At 41.7% G+C, this 18216-nt stretch overlaps 2 protein-coding genes across 2 annotated transcripts; both read right to left on the bottom strand.

Moving 5' to 3' along the window:
* Positions 1–3105: 3105 nt before the first annotated feature.
* LOC116141114 lies at positions 3106–4104 on the bottom strand. The gene is made up of 2 exons (XM_031426653.1): positions 3945–4104; positions 3106–3866 (listed from the first exon to the last, which is right to left on the bottom strand). Exons 1-2 carry the CDS (start codon positions 4102–4104, stop codon positions 3106–3108), a joined length of 921 nt encoding a protein of 306 aa, XP_031282513.1.
* Positions 4105–12084: 7980 nt separating this feature from the next.
* Positions 12085–12648, bottom strand: LOC116141134 (disease resistance response protein 206-like). The gene has a single exon (XM_031426666.1). The coding sequence runs from the start codon at positions 12646–12648 to the stop codon at positions 12085–12087; it is 564 nt and encodes a 187-aa protein (XP_031282526.1).
* Between the last annotated feature and the right edge of the window lie 5568 nt (positions 12649–18216).

Genomic DNA, 18216 nt, shown 5'->3' with positions numbered 1-18216 from the left:
AAGTGCGGATCCTCACGCTGCGGTTGTAATGACGGGCGGCTTGTTGCTGGTAGGCTGCGTTGCGGATACTTGCTTGTTCTCGTAGTTCGTCCACAGTGTCAAGGTTCTGGCAAAGGTTTTGGCTATTTGATTTCTCGTCCGCCCACTGGAGCCTGGTGGATGGAACTGATATTTCGGCTGGGATGACTGCTTCTGAACCATATGTCAGGGAGAACGGTGTTTCGCCAGTTGATGATCGAGCCGTGGTTCGGTATGACCAGAGGACTCCGGGTAGCTCGTCCGCCCATGCGCCCTTAGCTTTCTGTAATCGCTTCTTCAGTGTCTGCATGATTGTTTTGTTTGACGACTCGGCCTGGCCGTTAGACTGGGGGTTGCGGGGTGTTGAGAAGCTTAACTTTATTCCCCACATGTCACAGAAATCCCTGAAGCCTGAACTAATGAACTGGGACCCATTATCGGTGACAATCTCCTTTGGTATTCCGAACCTGCAGATCACGTTCTTCCAGATGAAAGCTTTGACTTCTCGGTCTCTGACTTGAGCGAAGGCTTCGGCTTCGATCCACTTGGTGAAGTAGTCTGCCACTGCCAACATGAAGACTCGTTGCCCCGATGCAGTAGGTAGCTTTCCCACGATGTCTATTCCCCACTTCATGAATGGCCACGGTGTCAGAATGGAATGGAGTCGTTCTGGTGGGAGGTGTGAGACGTGAGCAAACCTCTGACAGCTGTCGCATCTCTTTGCGTAAGCGATCGAGTCGGTGCGGATGGTCGGCCAGTAGTAACCCGCGGTGATCACCTGGTGAGCAAGACTTCGCCCCCCTGCATGGTTGCCGCATTCGCCTTCATGGAGTTCGGCTAGAACCTTTTGGGCTTCTTCTAGGCTTATGCATTTGAGGTAGGGGCCTGAGAATGACTTTCTAAGGAGTTGACCCCCATGTAGGGTGAATCTGGCGGCTTTTGCTTTCAGTCGGCGTGCTTCGTTCTTGCCAGCCGGGAGCTCATCGTCTTCCAGGTACTTCACTATCGGGGTCATCCAACAGTCGGCTTGCCCAATGCTCATGGCTTCTATAGGAGACTTGTTGGGTGGCGGTTCTTTCCAATTAGCTGGCCACTGCATGAATAGGAGAGGGATGGATGACTGAGAGGAACATGGGAGTGCTGAGCCAAGGTTGGCGAGGGCGTCGGCATGGTTATTCTTAGCTTTGGGGATCTGTACTATCGAGAACTCTTCGAATTCGGCCTGCAACTCTTTGACCATGCTTAAATAGGATGTCATTTTTGAGTCACGTGCTTGGTACGTACCTTGTAGTTGATTGACCATGAGTTGGGAGTCTGACTTCACCTCTAGTCTCTTGGCGCCAATATCTCTGGCCAAGGTAAGTCCAGCTAGGAGGGCTTCGTATTCGGCCTCGTTATTCATGCACTTGAACCCACAGCGGACTGCTCACTGGATGATTTCTCCCTCTGGTGCGATCAGTACTATTCCGAGTCCGCTTCCGTTGACATTACTCGATCCGTCTACTAGGAGAGTCCATTTTGAAGGTGGTGCGCCGTTCATGCATAGTAATTCTTTTTCGGCCTGTGTGGTTTCGCTTGGTGTGAAGTCGGCAATGAAATCTGCTAGTGCCTGGGACTTGACGGCGGTGCGTGGTTGGTATGATACGTCGTACTCGCTGAGTTCTACTGTCTATTGCATGAGTCGGCTTGATAGCTCTGGTTTGTGCAATATTTTCTTGAGCAGGAATGAGGTGATCACAACTATAGGATGGCACTGGAAATACGGTCTGAGCTTCCTGGATGCATGGATGAGGGCAAGGGCAAGCTTTTCCAGTTGGCTGTATCGAGTTTCTGCGTCGAGGAGTGATTTGCTAATGTATTAGACCGGTGACTGCTTTGTTTCTTCTTCTCGAACTAGCACTGCTGATATGGCCGTCTCGGAGACCGCTAGGTAAGTGTAAAGCTTCTCCCCGTCCATGGGCTTGGATAGCAGCGGGGGGGTAGTCAAATACCTCTTCAGCTGTTGTAGGGCTTCTTCGCATGAGGGAGTCCAGTCAAACTTGTTGGATTTTTTGAGGGCGTGGAAGAAGAGGTGGCACTTGTCAGCGGACCTGGAGATGAAGCGGCTGAGGGCGGCCACTCGTCCTGCAAGACGCTGGACATCTCTGACGCAAGTCGGGGATGGTATGCTGAGAACCGCTCTGATCTGGTCGGGGTTTGCTTCTATTCCTCGCTGAGTAACCATATAGCCCAAGAATTTACCTGATGAGACGCCGAATGAGCACTTTTCTGGGTTCAGTTTCATGTTGTACTTCCGGAGAATGGCGAATGCCTGGCTGAGGTGGTCGAGGTGTTGTTTGGCAATCAAGGATTTGACGAGCATGTCGTCGATGTAAACTTCCATGGTCTTCCCTAAGTGGTCTGAGAACATTCTGTTGACCAGACGTTGGTAGGTGGCTCCGGTGTTTTTCAGTCCAAACGGCATTACTTTGTAACAATAGGTTCCCCACTCTGTGATGAAAGCTGTCTTCTCCTGGTCGTCCGCATGCATTAGAATCTGATTGTATCCCGAGAAGGCGTCCATGAAACTGAGGAGTTCGTGCCCTACGGTCGCGTCTACCATCATGTCGATATGTGGGAGGGGGAAAGAATCCTTGGGGCAGGCTTTGTTCAAGTCAATGAAGTCGATGCAGACTCTCCACTTCCCGTTCTTCTTCTTTACGACTACGACGTTTGCCAGCCATTCGGGGTTGTGGACCTCTCTGATCATGCCGTTGTTTAGGAGTTTTTCGATCTCTTCATTGATGATCTGGTTCCGTTCGGGTGCGAATTTCCTCCTCTTCTGCTTGATTGGCGGGTGATCCGGATCTGCCTTGAGCTGGTGGACCATTGCGTCTGGATTGATTCCGATCATGTCGGCATGGGACCAGGCGAAGAGTCTTCATTCAGTTTTAGAAAACCTATCAGCTTCTCTCTTGTCTCGGGGTCGAGGCGGGAGCCTATGTGTGTTTTTCTTTCTAGGTCATCCGGGTGTATCTGCACTTCATCCAGCTCCTCCATGGTCGGTTGGTCGGGTTCTGCTTGAGGGGTTGGACGAGACTGTAATTGCTATGAAGAGTTTCCCGTGCCTTTGAAGGCATTTTTGTAGCAGTCCCTGGAAGCTTTAGGGTCACCCTTTATCTCTCGTACTCCCCACTTGGTCGGAAATCTGATTGTTTGGTGGAAAGTAGATGGGACTGCCCGCATGTCATGGATCCAGGGACGGCCTAAGATGACGTTGTAAGGGGATGGGCAGTCGATCACCAGGAAGACTGTCTGTTTGTTTACTCTGCCGGCATAGATAGGAAAGATGATCTCCCCGATGGTGTATTTCTGCTCCGAGCTGAATCCAACTAGCAGTGTCGGTCGCCTGTTGATATTTGCTTCTTCCAGTCCCATTGCTTTGACCGCTTCGAGGAATAGGATTTTTGCTGACGAACCCCCATCTACGAACACTCTTTTCACTAGGATGTTGGCTATTTGCAGGGAGAGGACTAAAGCGTCGTGGTGAGGAGCGGCTAGGGTGATCGGTTCGTCATCCTCGAACTGAATTACCTGATGGGAGTATGACTTCGAGACCGGGTGGATGGATTGGACTTCATGGTGGCTAGTTCTAGCATGCCGTTTCGCTGATGAGTAACTTACCCCACTGATTTCTGATCCTCCGGAGATTAGCGAGCATAAACCCTTCAGTGTGGGTTCTCGCGGAGGAGGCGACTGTTGTTTGGAACTTTTCTGGCTAATGGTGTTCTTCCCCTTGTCAGTGAGTAGATCACGGAGATGTCCTCTCTTTAGAAGTACGGCAACCTCGATCCGCAAGGCGATGCAGTCTGCCGTGTTATGCCCATGATCGTTGTGGAACTCGCACCACTTGGTTGTGTCTCTCCTTGCCTCGGGATTGAGCTTACCAGGCCACTTGACGGCGGATCCCATTCCTTTCATTATCGCTACGACCTGGGTTGGTTCGATGCTGAGACTGTATTCTGGTATTTTGAACTGGTTCGATCCCAAATGCCTGTTATTACTTCTCGAGGGTAGGCGGTCATATGGTCTCCTGGCTCTGCCCATATTCCGTGCGGGGGGTTGGTAGTAGTGTTCTACCGGTCTAGGCTCTGGTTTCCTGTCGTTCCGCCTTGGTTCGTATCTGGAATGGGCGGCTCGGTTCATCTCATCTTCCTCTCACCTTATCTGGATAACGGCTCGGGCCAGAGCGTCTTCCATGGTAGTGCAGCCCAGCTTTGTAAGCTCTTTGTATAGTTCTCCATCTGGGAGGAGGCCTTTCCTGAAAGCGTCCACAGCAGTCTCGGGGTTACAGGAATGAATAGAGATCTTCTCTTTGTTGAATCTGCTAACATACTCTCTCAATAGTTCCCCCCTTCGTTGGTATACTCGGTACAAGTCAGCCGACAACTTCTCTAGCTTCTTGCTGCTGGCGAACTGTTCCACAAAGGTGTCAGTAAGCTGAGCGAATGAATCGATGGATCCGTTCGAGAGGTTCGTGTACCATTGGAGCGCCGGGCTGGACAAGCTAGAACCGAAACTTTTGCACATGCAGTTTTCTCTAAGCGGTCGGGGTATGGAAACAGTGAACATCCGCTGCTTGTACGAGGCTATGTGGTCGTCCGGGTCAGTGGTACCGTCATATGGTTTCATGTTGGGGATAGTGAATTTCTGGGGCATGTCAGCCAGGGCGATCTTGTCCGCAAAAGGTGAATCTGCGTAACAATTCGGTTTGCTTTTCTTGGTTGGGATTGGCATTCCTGGGATACGCCTCATTACCGCCTCAACGTCGGCCAGTCTCTTGGCCAGTAACTGTTCCATAGGGGAAGGGGATACTATCGGGTCATCCCGTCTTACCGAGTCTGGTACGTCTTGTGGGGTCATCCCTCGGGGGGTAGACTAATAGATTAGTCCGTCGTGCGCTCCTTGGTAGCATGTGTCTTCGTTCATCCCTTCTGGTTGGATGACTCCCATTGTCACTGTTCTGTTGTTCTTCCCTACATGAACAGTCAGGGGAGTTGTCTGGTAGTTATTCGGTCTTTCGGGATGGATGGGCTCAAGAGCTGGAGTTGGTTTGGTTTGGCCGTTCACCCCGCGAGGGTGACCCAGGCAGGAGGGGGTTTGTGTTTGGGTTGACTGAAGGGGAAGTGGTATGGTGGAGATGGGTTGATCCTTCGGGTTCTCTATTGTTGGATCGTTTTGATCACGAGGCTGGGATGGGTCGACTAGACTGCGCCCTGTTGTATCTTTATCTCCGTTAGTCAGAACGGAGTAGTCGAGCGCCAATGCGTTAAGCGGGTGCGGCCCTTTACCAGAATCCGAGGGTTGATGCTCTGGTGTGGAGAGGGCTTGCATGGATGGGATAATGGTGCGGAACCGATTGGGGGGTGCTTGGTCGGGCAGAAACTCGAGTTCATAGAATCGACTTACTTTCTCTTTTAGCGATTGGTTCTCGACCCTGATGGATGTGTTTTCGGCTTCCAGTGCGGCCACCTTGTCTAAGTTCTATTGCATAAGAGCGGTCAAAGCCTCCAGTCTGGCCTCGAGGCCTGAGTTAATGTCGTCTGGATTGTCAGCCATGGAATATTCCTCCACGTAGCAAGGTTCGTCACGCTAAATGATTGCTAGAGTCCCCACGGTGGGCGCCAAACTGTAGACGTAAAAATCTACCTGTACGGAAAGGGGGGTCTGATCCCGCGAGGTTGAGGCCACTAGCGATCTGCTGTACCTGCACACGTAGAGAAACACACGCGTGAAGCGAACTGGAAACACCAGGGTGGTGTTTGCCGTAGGCACTCCGACGCTCAAGTCAGCAAGGCTGAGAGGCTAATATAGTGAGGGCTAGGGAATGAAAGATTATCGGAAGTCTAGTCGGGGACTGGGACTACGGCGAATAAGCGAGACTCAAGTGAAGAGCCTCGGGTGAAGGTGTAATGTCGATGTCCTTTGTGAGAGGGCTATCCTCTGCTTATATTGTGGTCGTCTGGTCTTCCAATCCTGGTGGGAGCAGGAGTCCTAGTGTGACTGTGATGCCAACCCTAGAAGAATCAGGGCCGTAATCAACTGTCCTTATCAGTGTCTAAATAGGAAGTTAATTCCATTTAGGAGAATTGACCCCCAAGTAGGAAAGTCGCCAGGAAAGAGGAGGATGACCTTGAATAGGGGATTGATCAAGAATGGGAAAATGTTGAGGGGGCTATGGGCTCTGGGCTCACCCATAGGCCTAGATACTGGACAGAGCCTAATAGGCTCGTGCCTATGTAGTTCAGGCCAGTTATACTTCGTGAGAGATAGGGCTAATCCTAATTGGGCCTCTGCAAGATTGGACCTGGTCATTCTTCACCAGTGATCTTGTTTCCCTATTTGGGCCGAGGACGATTTTTGGCCCTAACAATGAGCAAGACATGGAAGAGTTATCCTGCAATTTTGAGTTAGAAACACAGAGATTTGGTACAAAATTTAACTGAGGAGAAAGAGGAGTAGTAGATGGTGAAACTTGCTTACCAACTGCTACAGAAGAGGATGGAGAAGAGCAGAGTTTTGCTGAAGAGACTTTGCTGTTTGTATCAGTTGTACAAGGCACAAAAAAAAAAAAAAAAAGGAAATCTGCCTATGGTGGAGATGTTATTAGTATCAGGAGAGGACTGATGTGTTGGTGCAGGAAAGGGAAAACCAGTGGCAAAGGGAAATTGTGTTTCATTGAATTGGACACTAGGTGTAATGATAATTCTATTTTCAGCAGTAAGACATTTATATCCTTTATGGACAAGACTATAATCAACAAAAACACATTTAGAAGAGTGAAAATTTAGTTTATGCTTATGGAAATCCCTTAAATAGGGAAAACAAGCACAACCAAAGACTTTTAAGGAAGAATAAAGCGGAATTCTACCAAACAAAATTTGATAAGGAGAGATAAATTTCAAAACAGAAGAAGGCATTCTATTTATTAAAAAAACAGCAGTTTCAAAGGCAAGCCGCCAAAAGTGCAATGACATGGATGCTTGGGCAAGTAAAGTAAGACCGGTTTCAGCAATATGTCTAGGTTTTCTCTCACTATGCCCATTTTGTTGATGAACATAAGCACAAGAATGTTTAAATTCAATTCCAGCATTAGTAAGATAAGAAATTAATCCTTTGTATTCACCACCTTGGTCAGAATGTAAACATTTCAGTTTGGTATCGAATTGTCGTTCTACCAAATGATAACCTAATGAATGTGGAACTAACCTCAGCTTTGGTTCGTAATGGAAATAACCAGGTAAAACGACTATAATAATCTATGAAATATATGTAATACCTAAATCCTTCTAGAGAAGCCATTGGCGCTGGTCCCCAAACATCACTATGTATGAGTTCTAAAGGGTGATCAGCTCTGGATAGAGATACATGAAAGCTTGTTCTATGTGTTTTTCCTAACTTGCAAGCATCACAAAAAGATAAGACAGGACCAGACTCTAGAGGTTTGATATGAAGCTGAGTCAAAATTTTATTAAGAGCTTCAACATGTGGATGTCCTAGTCTATTGTGCCAAAGGTTCATGTTTGCAGCTGTGTTAGTAACTTGAAATGCAGATGATGCAATAGGTAACACATGAGAGACAGAACCAGTATGGTTTTCATTAGAAAAAGAATCAGTAGTCACTTTGGTACAATCAGACATAGCAGGAATTATATTATGAACAAAATCAGTAACTTGAAGTGCAGATGATGCAGTAGGCAACACAAGAGAAACAGAAGTAGTATGATTATGAGATGTTAAAGCACAGTCATTTGTAACAGGCAAAGCACACTGGGCAGAATTAGAATTAGAGCTACTATGTGCAGAAAGAGGCAATATACATAAATCAGAATTAGAATCAGAATTAGAAAGAACATCTTTAAACAAATTGCAGTGAGAACTTTTATTTATTGAAGTTGAATTACAATTAGAAACAACATTTGCACTAATGTTTGAACTACTTGGCTGTAAACTAAAATCAAGGGTGCTGGATTTACTATCAGTAGCAGCAGAAACACTCAAGTTACACTTAGGATTAATGCTAGGATTTAAAGACTTATTCATAGCCATGGAACTAAGGCCTTGGGAAGTAAAATAAGGTTGACAAAGTTGATTTGAAGGACAAGGAACTATCTGTCCAGGACAATCAGAGGAATTATGTGAAATCTCATGAGTGGATGGCAAGGTAGAAGGGATGTGCAATTGATACAAGCCAGCTTTAAGTCCTCCTTGCAAAAGCACTGTTCAAGTGTCCATGTCCTTAACAATACAACAATCAAAATTAAATTCCACCACTACATTGTTATCCTTTGTGAATTTTGAGATGCTAAGGAGATTCTTAGTTATTCTAGGCACATATAAGACATTTCTCAAGTATAAACATTTAGAATGTAAGGAGTTGGGTAATAAAGTAAAACCAACATGGAATATGTCTAGAGACTCACCACTCCCATCTTGTAGTTGATCTATACCATCATAGCTCCTAATTGCTGCTAAGTGATGAGGATCAGAGGTAACATGGTCAGTTGCTCCTGAGTCCATGTGCCAGGCTGGATCAGTTGGTGGAGTAGAAGAAATAGTCATAGGTGTATGTGAGGTTGAAGATTGAGGAGGATATTGGTGAGAGATAAAGTAAGCTTGACTAGGTTGTTGTGTTTGAGCATTAGGAGGGAAATTGGTTTGTGTTTGAGCTGATTGTGGAGTGGGAAAGGATGTTGATTGTGGAGTGGGAAAGGATGTTGTATGATAGGCTTGGTTGGGTAAGGAGGTTTGCTGACTAGGGACTGGAAAACTTGGTGGCTGGTTAGTGGCTGGAAAATGTGTCTGCTGACTGGGAACAGGAAGATGTGACTGTGGATAAACTTGTTGTGAGGTGGAGAATTAGGCAATATGACTTCCAAAGGGCAGATTACTACCAAAAGAGTTGCCACCCGTGGTAGCAAACTGAGATGTAGATCCAGGTTCTCCAGTTTGAGGAAACGTGCCAAATTGAGAGTGAGAAGTTCCAAACTGAGGTGGAGTGCCATTGTAAGTAGAATTAAACCTATGATAGCACTGCACTGCTGTGTGTCCTACCTTGCTACATACTTGACATACTGGTTTACCCCTACCAGTACCTTTGCCACGACCTCTTCCATAGGACTGAAATCCTGATGGTTTGTAATTTGTGACAGCAGGTTCAAAAGTTCCACCAGCATAACTTGAATGCCCAAAATTACTTGGATGTGGCTGGTAAGTCTGTGTAGGGTAAGTCTGTGTAGAAGGTGTAGTGTTTGACAGAAAAGGTACTTGATGAACTTGATGGAGAGTATTAGAAGCATCAGTAGAGCCTTGTAATCCTCTTGACACAGTATTATTAAGAGAAGCAACATGTACTGAACTATTAGCAAAATCAACACTGTTAAATTTCTCCAGTCGCATTTCATATTTCTGGAGCAGATACTGTGCTTCTTGAAGAGATACTGAATCAAACTTAGACTCAATTCTAGACGTTAGGTTTACAACAACAACATCAAATTCTGAACCTAGGCCATCTAATACATACTGAAGTAAGTCTTCATCAGTTATAACCTATCCACTAGCTGTTAAATTTTTAGCAATACTCTTCATTTTCTTAACAAACTCATTAACACTCATATTTCCTTTTTGAGTATTTTGCAGGAGATTCTTCAAATGAAAAGCTCGTGCTTTAGAGTCAGTAATGAACTCATTTTCAAGAGCATACCAGAGTTCAGTAGCTTACCAGATTTCAGTAGCTAATTGACACTTAGAGATGTAACTAAACATACACTCTGAAATCGATCCTAAGAGCCAGGTAACAAGTAATTTATCAGTCTTTTTCCATGCTACATAAGCTGGATTAAGTTTTTCCTTAGCTAAGGTTTCATTTGACTGAGATGAATTAACACTTTCAGAAACAATTAAAGGACCAGGACACGGAATAGCACCTGTTAGATGTTCTTCCAATTCATGAGCTCCTACAGCTGATAGCACTTGAGACCTCCAGAATCGATAATTATCCTTGTAATTATCTCTCGTCAGCTTCAGAGTGATTACTTGCAAACTAGACGAAAAAATTGAAGATTGAGCTGGATTGAGGAGCGTTGGTTTCTCCATAGTGATGAATTGAACAAAGACAGCTAGGAATCGTTGCTGTAGACGTTCGTCTTCAGCTCTGATACCATGTAAAGATTTAGGTTAGAGAGAGAACGAAGAATCTAAGTTGTATATTCAGTTGAATAGTTCCAGAATACAATCAAAATCTCTCTATTATACAAAGAAGAGATAAAAACGAAAGAGAAAGAAAAGGTAAAGTAAGTAGAATTGGTAAAGTAAGTAAAAGAGCTGTAGCTCGTTTGAGCTTAAGTGAATAACTAAAAAGTCTACTAAAAAACGACAGCGTATTGACAAGTTACAATCTGCACCCTTTGTATCATATGGTCAACAATATAATGGCATAATGAGATTGCATTCTAGCCTGTAAAAAAGAATTTTATTATCATTATAATTATTATTAGCTATTTTATTTCAGTTGTTATTATCTAGAAATCACTATATATTTATAAGGAGTTTATATCTGCACTCTTTCCTTTGACTCATTATTATATAATCATACCTAACACATGGATTTGATTATTTATATAAGAAATTTGTATCTAAAATATGAATAATGATATAATACATCTAACATAATCACCCACGATTTCATAACTATAGCTGATTTTTCTTCGAAAGATTAATTGCAACATAAAATACAACCATGCATGTACACTGACTTGGAAAATAGAGTGTCCTTTGATTAATTAATAATGGCCATTTGCCAGCTTGATTTCAACCAAAGTTATGGAAATATTATTGTTGCCAAACTAGATAGAATAATTAACTAAGATAAGAGATGAAGAATTCAAATTATGAGTGTGAAAGGAATACCAAATACGATGTATCCCTATTTTAAATATTAGGCAGAATAAAAAAATATATGTAAATAAAATAACACATAATTTAGCATAGAAGGAAGAAAGATATAAGCACAAAAACTCAAAAGAAACTTAATCCTTTTCTCATCTCTTCCATTCCAAGGAAAAAAACAAATGAAACAGATATATAATGGCATAACGAGATTGCATTCCAGCCTATTTTACATAAGCCAGCAATAAATTTCCAGCAATAAATTAGAGGCTATTTAATTTACTTGAGAGTTTTCAAACTTAGACCAATTACTTAATAATGTTGTTCATTTAATCATGTAAAAAAACTTTGGTAGAATTTGTTTACTCTTTCATTAATAAGTTTGTTCAATAAATATATGTAATGCTATGCTTTATATTTATTTAATTATATTTTATCTTATTATAATGTACCATATATAATGTGATTCTTTTTTATAAAAATTACATATATGAGATAGTTTTAGTAACAACATGGCATGGACTTAATGTTCTTGTCACCAAAGGAAAAAACATAATTATAACATTATGAACGATTTAATTTGCGTAAACCAGATGGTGGTACATAAAGAATTCTACTAATTTTAAATTACATATAAGGCCGTATCAATTTATTATTAGTTCAAACTAGTCCGTGAATTTAATTCCATTTTTTCTCAACATATGATCATCATAAATATTTCTTTAATATGTAAAGAAAAAGCTTTAGATTTGTGATGGATATGATTATAAATTAATTAGTATCCAATATCTGTCATATTGGCTATTGCCGCCTGACGAAATTCTTGCATATATACAAAGCCACTTCTGTAGATTCAAACAGATATTTAAGGTTTGGGTTTCTTTCTTTATCCGCACTTGGAACAACTACTTCCTCCAATAAAACTAATAGAGAAAATGCACAGAATAAAGAACAACTTGTAAATTGAAATGCAACTATACATTTATCAACTCGAATTTCTTTAATTTGCTGATTGAAGCCAAAGTGAAGGAGCAATATATGCAAAATGGACGATATTCTTATAATGAAGTTTCATTGATGTAACTTCTCAACATTAAATGAAACACGAAAAACTTGAATTAAAAAGGGCAATCAAACAAATCACCAGCATTCGTATAATTTGATATCAACGCAAAGCCTAAAATATACTTCTCCCTCAAAGGCATCAGTCATCATAGTGGCAATTCCTCTAGCCATGAAGAAGTCACCAGTTCCTCCTATCACTGAAATATCCCTAGTCTTGTTCATCAATGGATCAGCCCCAGCAAAGTTTATGCTACCCTTGTGCGCGGTAGAATTGAACACAAAAGAGAAACCAAGCCAAGCAGTAAAGGTTTCTTTCTTGTCATATAAATAAAACCCTTGTGCACGTCCAATGAGGGTTGAATGCAGATTGTTGTCTAAGGTAATAGGGTCATCGAACACAACCACGTCGCCAAAATGGCTTTTTCCGGCTAAGAGAGTCCTGTTGCCCCAAGCTGGTGCACTTACAATGGCTGAAGTTGCATTCTTTGCGTTCTTTCCATTGTAAATTATGTCATGGAAGTAAAACACTAGCCTCTTACAAGGCTTGCGTGCTTGCATTTTCTTTTTATGAGCGGCTGAAGAGCTGGAGATGATCAAGAGGAGACAGAAGAGAACTAAAATGAGTTTGGTAGATCCCATTTCTTGTGTTCAGCTAACTGTTATGACAGAAATGCAAGAAATGTATGATTTGAAGATATGGAGTTTATAGCTGCTCTAGTCTCGATATTTTTATACATGTATATGTGCAGTTTTTGAGTGTGAATGCACTGAAAAAGTATTACTAAAGCTTTGTTCTTAAGTCACCATTAATGAAGGGATCCGAATACTCATGGTTGAAGCTACTGCGTATACTTTCCTCTTTCGACTAACTTCCTGCCTACGACTAATATAATCATGGATCAGCTTGGTGTATTTGGGGACCATCTTTCCTTTTATTAAAGGGTATAATGCATTCAGAATTACAGTTTTTATGTGTTCCTCCTATCACTTCTGGTTGATAATTAATTCTGGCTATATTTAGTCCAGGTTAAAACCTTTCCGATCATTCAAAACTGTAAGGGATTCCGAAATTAATGGAAAAATAAAAATGAAAATGAACTCTATCGATATCGATATCTCTTAACAGGTAAATTAATGAATGAATGATAGACAGGGTAAGAAATAACATTCGTACAAGCTTTTGAAAAGAAAGCTTGTTTGAGTACACAGTCTGGCATGAGTTGTGGGACGGTGGGCATTGAAACTTGTGGTGGTGGGTCGGTGGTCACTGAAACTTGTGGTGGTGGTGAAAATCATTATGTCTGTTATGCCTGGAAAAGTAGGGCTGACGCAGAACTCTGTCAGCGTAAGTGGTCAGAGCTTAGGTAAGTCCAGTAGCCGTTCAGATGCGGCCACGTCGCACTACGCTGACGCAAGCAGTATGGTCCTGCCAGTGCAGTAGGTGCGAGCCAGACTGGTGAAAGGTTGAGGGCGATCCACGTGCCAAATCCCTGTAAGAGTCTAGTAAATCACTCGAGCAGGTGAGCAACGGGACGCTAGGAAGGATTTGCACGGCAATCTGACCCACTCTCTGATTTAGTAATAATTACCTCAATTCATCCAACTATAAATAAAGGGATCCTCTCCCATTTGAGGGATTAGCTAATTTCTCTTCAGAATAGCATTTATACTCTCTTTTTCTCTCTTTGTAATCGCTTGTAAGCCAGCTCGCTGAATGTGACTTGATCTCAGTATATTAATACAATATCAGCGGACGTAGGAGTCGCTTGTTTAAACATCCGAACCACTTTAAACATTGTTCCATATCTCTTATCCATTCTCATACCCCCATTCGCATGTGTCTTCTGGGTCAGCTCAGCATTTTACATGTGCGTTTAGTTGGTGAATCAAGCATCAACAATATCCAATACCGATCCATGCGTTCCTGAAATAAAAGTGTTTTGCATAGATATTGTATATATCGATCGGCTGGCTAGCAATTTTTGTTTGGTGCCTCAAAGCCACAGGTAATGCCGTAATGGCATAATAAGCTAGAGTCCATTCCATCCTATATATTTTACACAAGCAGAATCCTAGACCTTTTAAAAATAAAGGAAATTTCACTTTTATCATGGGAAATAACTTTGATAGAATTGGTTACTGTGTCCTTGTATTGATAAATTTGTTTAATGTGTTGTGTGTTTATTTAATTAAGTTCTTTTTTATTCTACCATATATAGCTAACATAACGTGATTCTTTTATAAGTAAATTACATAAACGATAAAATTGTAATAATATTATTATGGCATGTTTTAATATTACTTTTTTAGTACTCTTGATAAAAATTATATCTTACTTATTATTATTATAGAATATCTCTTTATAATTAATTGAACTTGTGATCCTTAATTATCAACAATAAAAGTTACACCATTGGAAACCGTAAAAAATAAATAAACATGAATTCTAACTTCACTCAATCATCAATGTGAATAGAATTTAATTATAACAACAATGTCCCAAAATGTCAACACATAGATTATAAAATAATGAATTGATAGTAAAGAGTTATAGACAAATTTGTTTGTGCCATGATTCTTAATTCTTTAGTTTCTTAAAAGAGAAGTGGCAAATTTTCCCAATTCTTAATTCTTTAGTTCCTTAAAAGAGAAGTGGCAAATTTTCCGAAAAGCGACAGAAAGCGTAAGTCTTCATTTCCAATAACCCACACTCTGTGACGACTTCCAAAATGGGTTTCAATTATTGATATGTTCGGAAAAAAGACTTAACTAATTCAATAATAGTTTATTGGACTCTCTCATTAAAGACCCAATAAACCCTTAAGCCCATACTTTGTCATCAGTCTAAATTAATCAAATAAAGTGTAATGGGTTAAACTTTAATATGATTACATTAAACCCATTAATATATTAGTGGATTATTCATTTACCCAGTTGTAATTAAAACAACATATAATTAATGTTAGCTCATAATTACAAAATTTTTCTAACAAAAACAACTTACTTTGTGTAAACTAGATGTGGTACATATAGAATTCTACTGAATGTTATCAGTTCGAATTGGTGATCTATTGAATTGCATGAATTATATCTCACTATATATACGATCTTCATATAAAGTAAAGAAAATGTTTAGGATCTTTCTTGACTACGAGTATTAATGTCTAAAATTTTATTCAAAGCCATTTCTATAGACTCAGCCCTGATAGCGATCGAGTGTGGGTGTAAGCCAAATAATTATATTTATTGAGCATAGATAAGGAGCTAGGTAGCCCAATATTTAAGGTTTGGTTTTCTCTTCTTTATCCCCACTTGGCACCAGTACTTCGACAGAAACTGATGGAGACACAATTCACAGAATAAAGAAGTACTTGTAGATTGTAATGCAACTATATATTGATAAAAAATGGGACTTTTTATTAATTTGCTGAATGTGCGCTGTTCTCTCCTGATCACCATGTGCACCCCGGCCCCACGTTATTTGAAAATGAAAAGCGACGGTTCTAGAATGAAAATTGTGGATGAAATCGTAAGCTTGGGTATGCCAAACCATTTAAAGGTACTAAGTCCATTAAGCCTATATCTGTTAAACTAACAATTTAATTTCAACTAAGATCTATACATTGAAAAGGTGAAAAACGTATTCGGTCTTTTAGTGCAACGATAAAAATGCCAGTTATAGAAGTTACAGGGAGAACTCCTAACTGAAGCAAAACCTGTGCTAATATCACCAAGGTCCCCAATATAAGGAATGGATTGCAACCCACTGCCAAAGTCTGTGCCACCAACTGCTAGTTGAGATCCTTGAAGCGTTCGCAACCTGTTATGCCCGAAAAATCAAGGCTGATGCAAGCTTACGTCAGCTAGCATCAATCAGAGTTTAAGAAGGCTTTGTGACGTCGAGGAGCTGTCACGTCGTCAAAAGACAGAAAGAGTATAGCTGTCATTAGCTTGGCAGACTCAGGCTTTGTCTGCGAGTGGATGGGAGTCGCCCACCTGTCCAAGCCCTGCGCAATTTGAGGATATCTGCCGTGTAATCAGCCAATGAGAAGCGCAGTAGGAATTGTACTACACCTGTTCACGTGCGGACTTGTAATCATTACCTTGAAACCTTTTACTATAAATAGAGGGCTCCCCCTCTCATTTTTGAGATTCTGATAAGAAACCCACATTTTGATTGTAACCTTTTACTCTCAAAACACAGATAACCTGCAAGAAAGAGACTGACTTGATATTCACTCTGAATAATCAGTCACTTGTACCTTTGCTCCCTATTCGCTACATGTGACCTCATGTAACCTCATAAATATAAAAAAGAACAATGAACGTAGGATTCACTTTAAGCATCCGAACCACTTTAAAAATCATCTTCTATTTACTTCATTGCATTTTCCATTCACATGTAATTTCTAAGCTAGCTTAGCACTTTGCACGTGCGAATTGTTGGTGTCAAAATCCAGTATCAACAGTTTGGTGCTAGAATGAGGGCATGATTTAGTGTCCGCTCTTCATCAAGAATCTCTGATCAATCAGCTCTACTTGCTGACAAATGGCTCGTGGCTTTGAAACCCAGTGATCTAGCCCCAATCCCAAGGAGATCCCCTAGGTGCAGGATGATACTTCTTCTGAAGTACCTCCCATTCTGCAAAATAATGCGGTGGATTTTACTGCGGTGGATTTTCCCTCAAGCTCACAACTCAATCCAGCTGTGAGGAGTTACCTGGAAAGGTTCAACAATATTCTTGAAACGGTTAGCCGAAGGCTAGATCGTTTAGATTAGGTCATACTGCCTGATTTCGATAAGGCGGTGTCGCCACAAAAGACGCCTGTAGGTCATGCTAAAGTGCAGAAACGGGCAAAAGCCCATGCCATGCACACTATAACGCGTAAAGACAAGGCAAAACATGTGGCGAATAATGGGACAAAGGGCTCCAAGAGGCCAGCGAATAACGGTCATGAAGTAGGAAGAATACCTATAGCTTTACAACTTGACGATATGTCGCACCATGAGCCATCCCATGCCACATCGCATGGGCATCCCCGAAGGAGTGCAAGGCAGGGAGATTCCCTTCGTCATCACGAGGGAAATGTTAGAGTAGATGCCCTAGAGCCAATCAAGTATTGTAGAACTGACTCTTTGTAATAATGTTCATTAATCAATAATAAAAGGCATTTTATTCTATATCGCGTAAATCATTATTATTGCAATATGTATTGATATATGTCTTTAGAATGGTAGAACCGTGACGAGGGTATCAAGTGTTTCAAATCTTGGTAGTGAGAACCCTATGAGCACATATGGTGGCCATTCTAGAAACGTCCGTAGCCCCAGTATTATTCTGAAGTAAGGGCACATATAATACGGTAAGACTATCATAGTGTTGAAAGACCCTATCGAAAGGCAGTGACTGATCTCACTTGTCAAGGTTGTTTGGTGACAACCTGGTGCAATACATGGGTGCTTGTTGTAGGTGGATATACCGCAGCAAGTTCACTAGACTGACCTACTAGAGGATTCCATATGAATGGTAACCCCAGTGTCTATGGAACAAATCCTCTAACGAATGGTGGTGCATGTGATCCTTAGACTTGAGATCACCGGAGCGCCTTGTGCACCGATTGGTACAGTTTGACACTAGCCTAACGCAGTTCTATTCAGAGCTGTCAGTACAGTGGTGATTGGCTGCATCAAGGAGTGTATCAAGACTATGGTGGATTGATAGAGGATTCATCACTCCCGGGTATGGGAGAAGTTATCTCATGGCACAATTCAGTATATGGCAATGATACTAAAACTGTGGCCACAGTGGGATTGAGTTGTTGTTCTATCCAGTTTATAATACGGGTCATTGGTCCAGAAACTGAATACATAATATCGAGAGTAATCGAAGGTTGACACTATTTCTATGCCTTCGTCTCGTCGAGATAACGTATGATGAAAGGATCAAATTGTACGGTAATCATATCGTTGACAGGTAGCTACTTTGCTGAATCCGAATCTATCGGGTGGCCATGATGCCTTGCTAGGGGCCAGTCTTGATCTGTGTATAAGTGAGACGATTAATTGGTGTTAATCGCAATACTATACACTGCCGATATGATGAGGAGCCTAAGGGTCACACACATAGAAGACAATTTAAGATCCAAGAAGAAAGAAGGGCGTTTTCGTCTTTTAAGGCGAAAGGGTATTTTGGTAATTTCACAGTG

This window comes from Pistacia vera, unplaced genomic scaffold (genome assembly GCF_008641045.1).
Source record: "Pistacia vera cultivar Batoury unplaced genomic scaffold, PisVer_v2 Contig393, whole genome shotgun sequence".
NCBI lineage: Eukaryota > Viridiplantae > Streptophyta > Magnoliopsida > Sapindales > Anacardiaceae > Pistacia > Pistacia vera.
The sequence above is the reverse complement of the archived record's forward strand: the minus strand, read 5'-3'. Positions and strand labels throughout refer to the sequence as shown.

Excerpts from the sequence above, each read along its gene's own strand:
- LOC116141114 (XM_031426653.1), bottom strand. The coding sequence starts at position 4,104 with ATGGGCAGAGCCAGGAGACCATATGACCGCCTACCCTCGAGAAGTAAT. Across the intron at positions 3,867-3,944 it reads ATCCGCCGTCAAGTGGCCTG|ACTGCATCGCCTTGCGGATC; the intron begins GTAAGCTCAATC and ends ATAACACGGCAG.
- LOC116141134 (XM_031426666.1), bottom strand. The coding sequence starts at position 12,648 with ATGGGATCTACCAAACTCATTTTAGTTCTCTTCTGTCTCCTCTTGATC.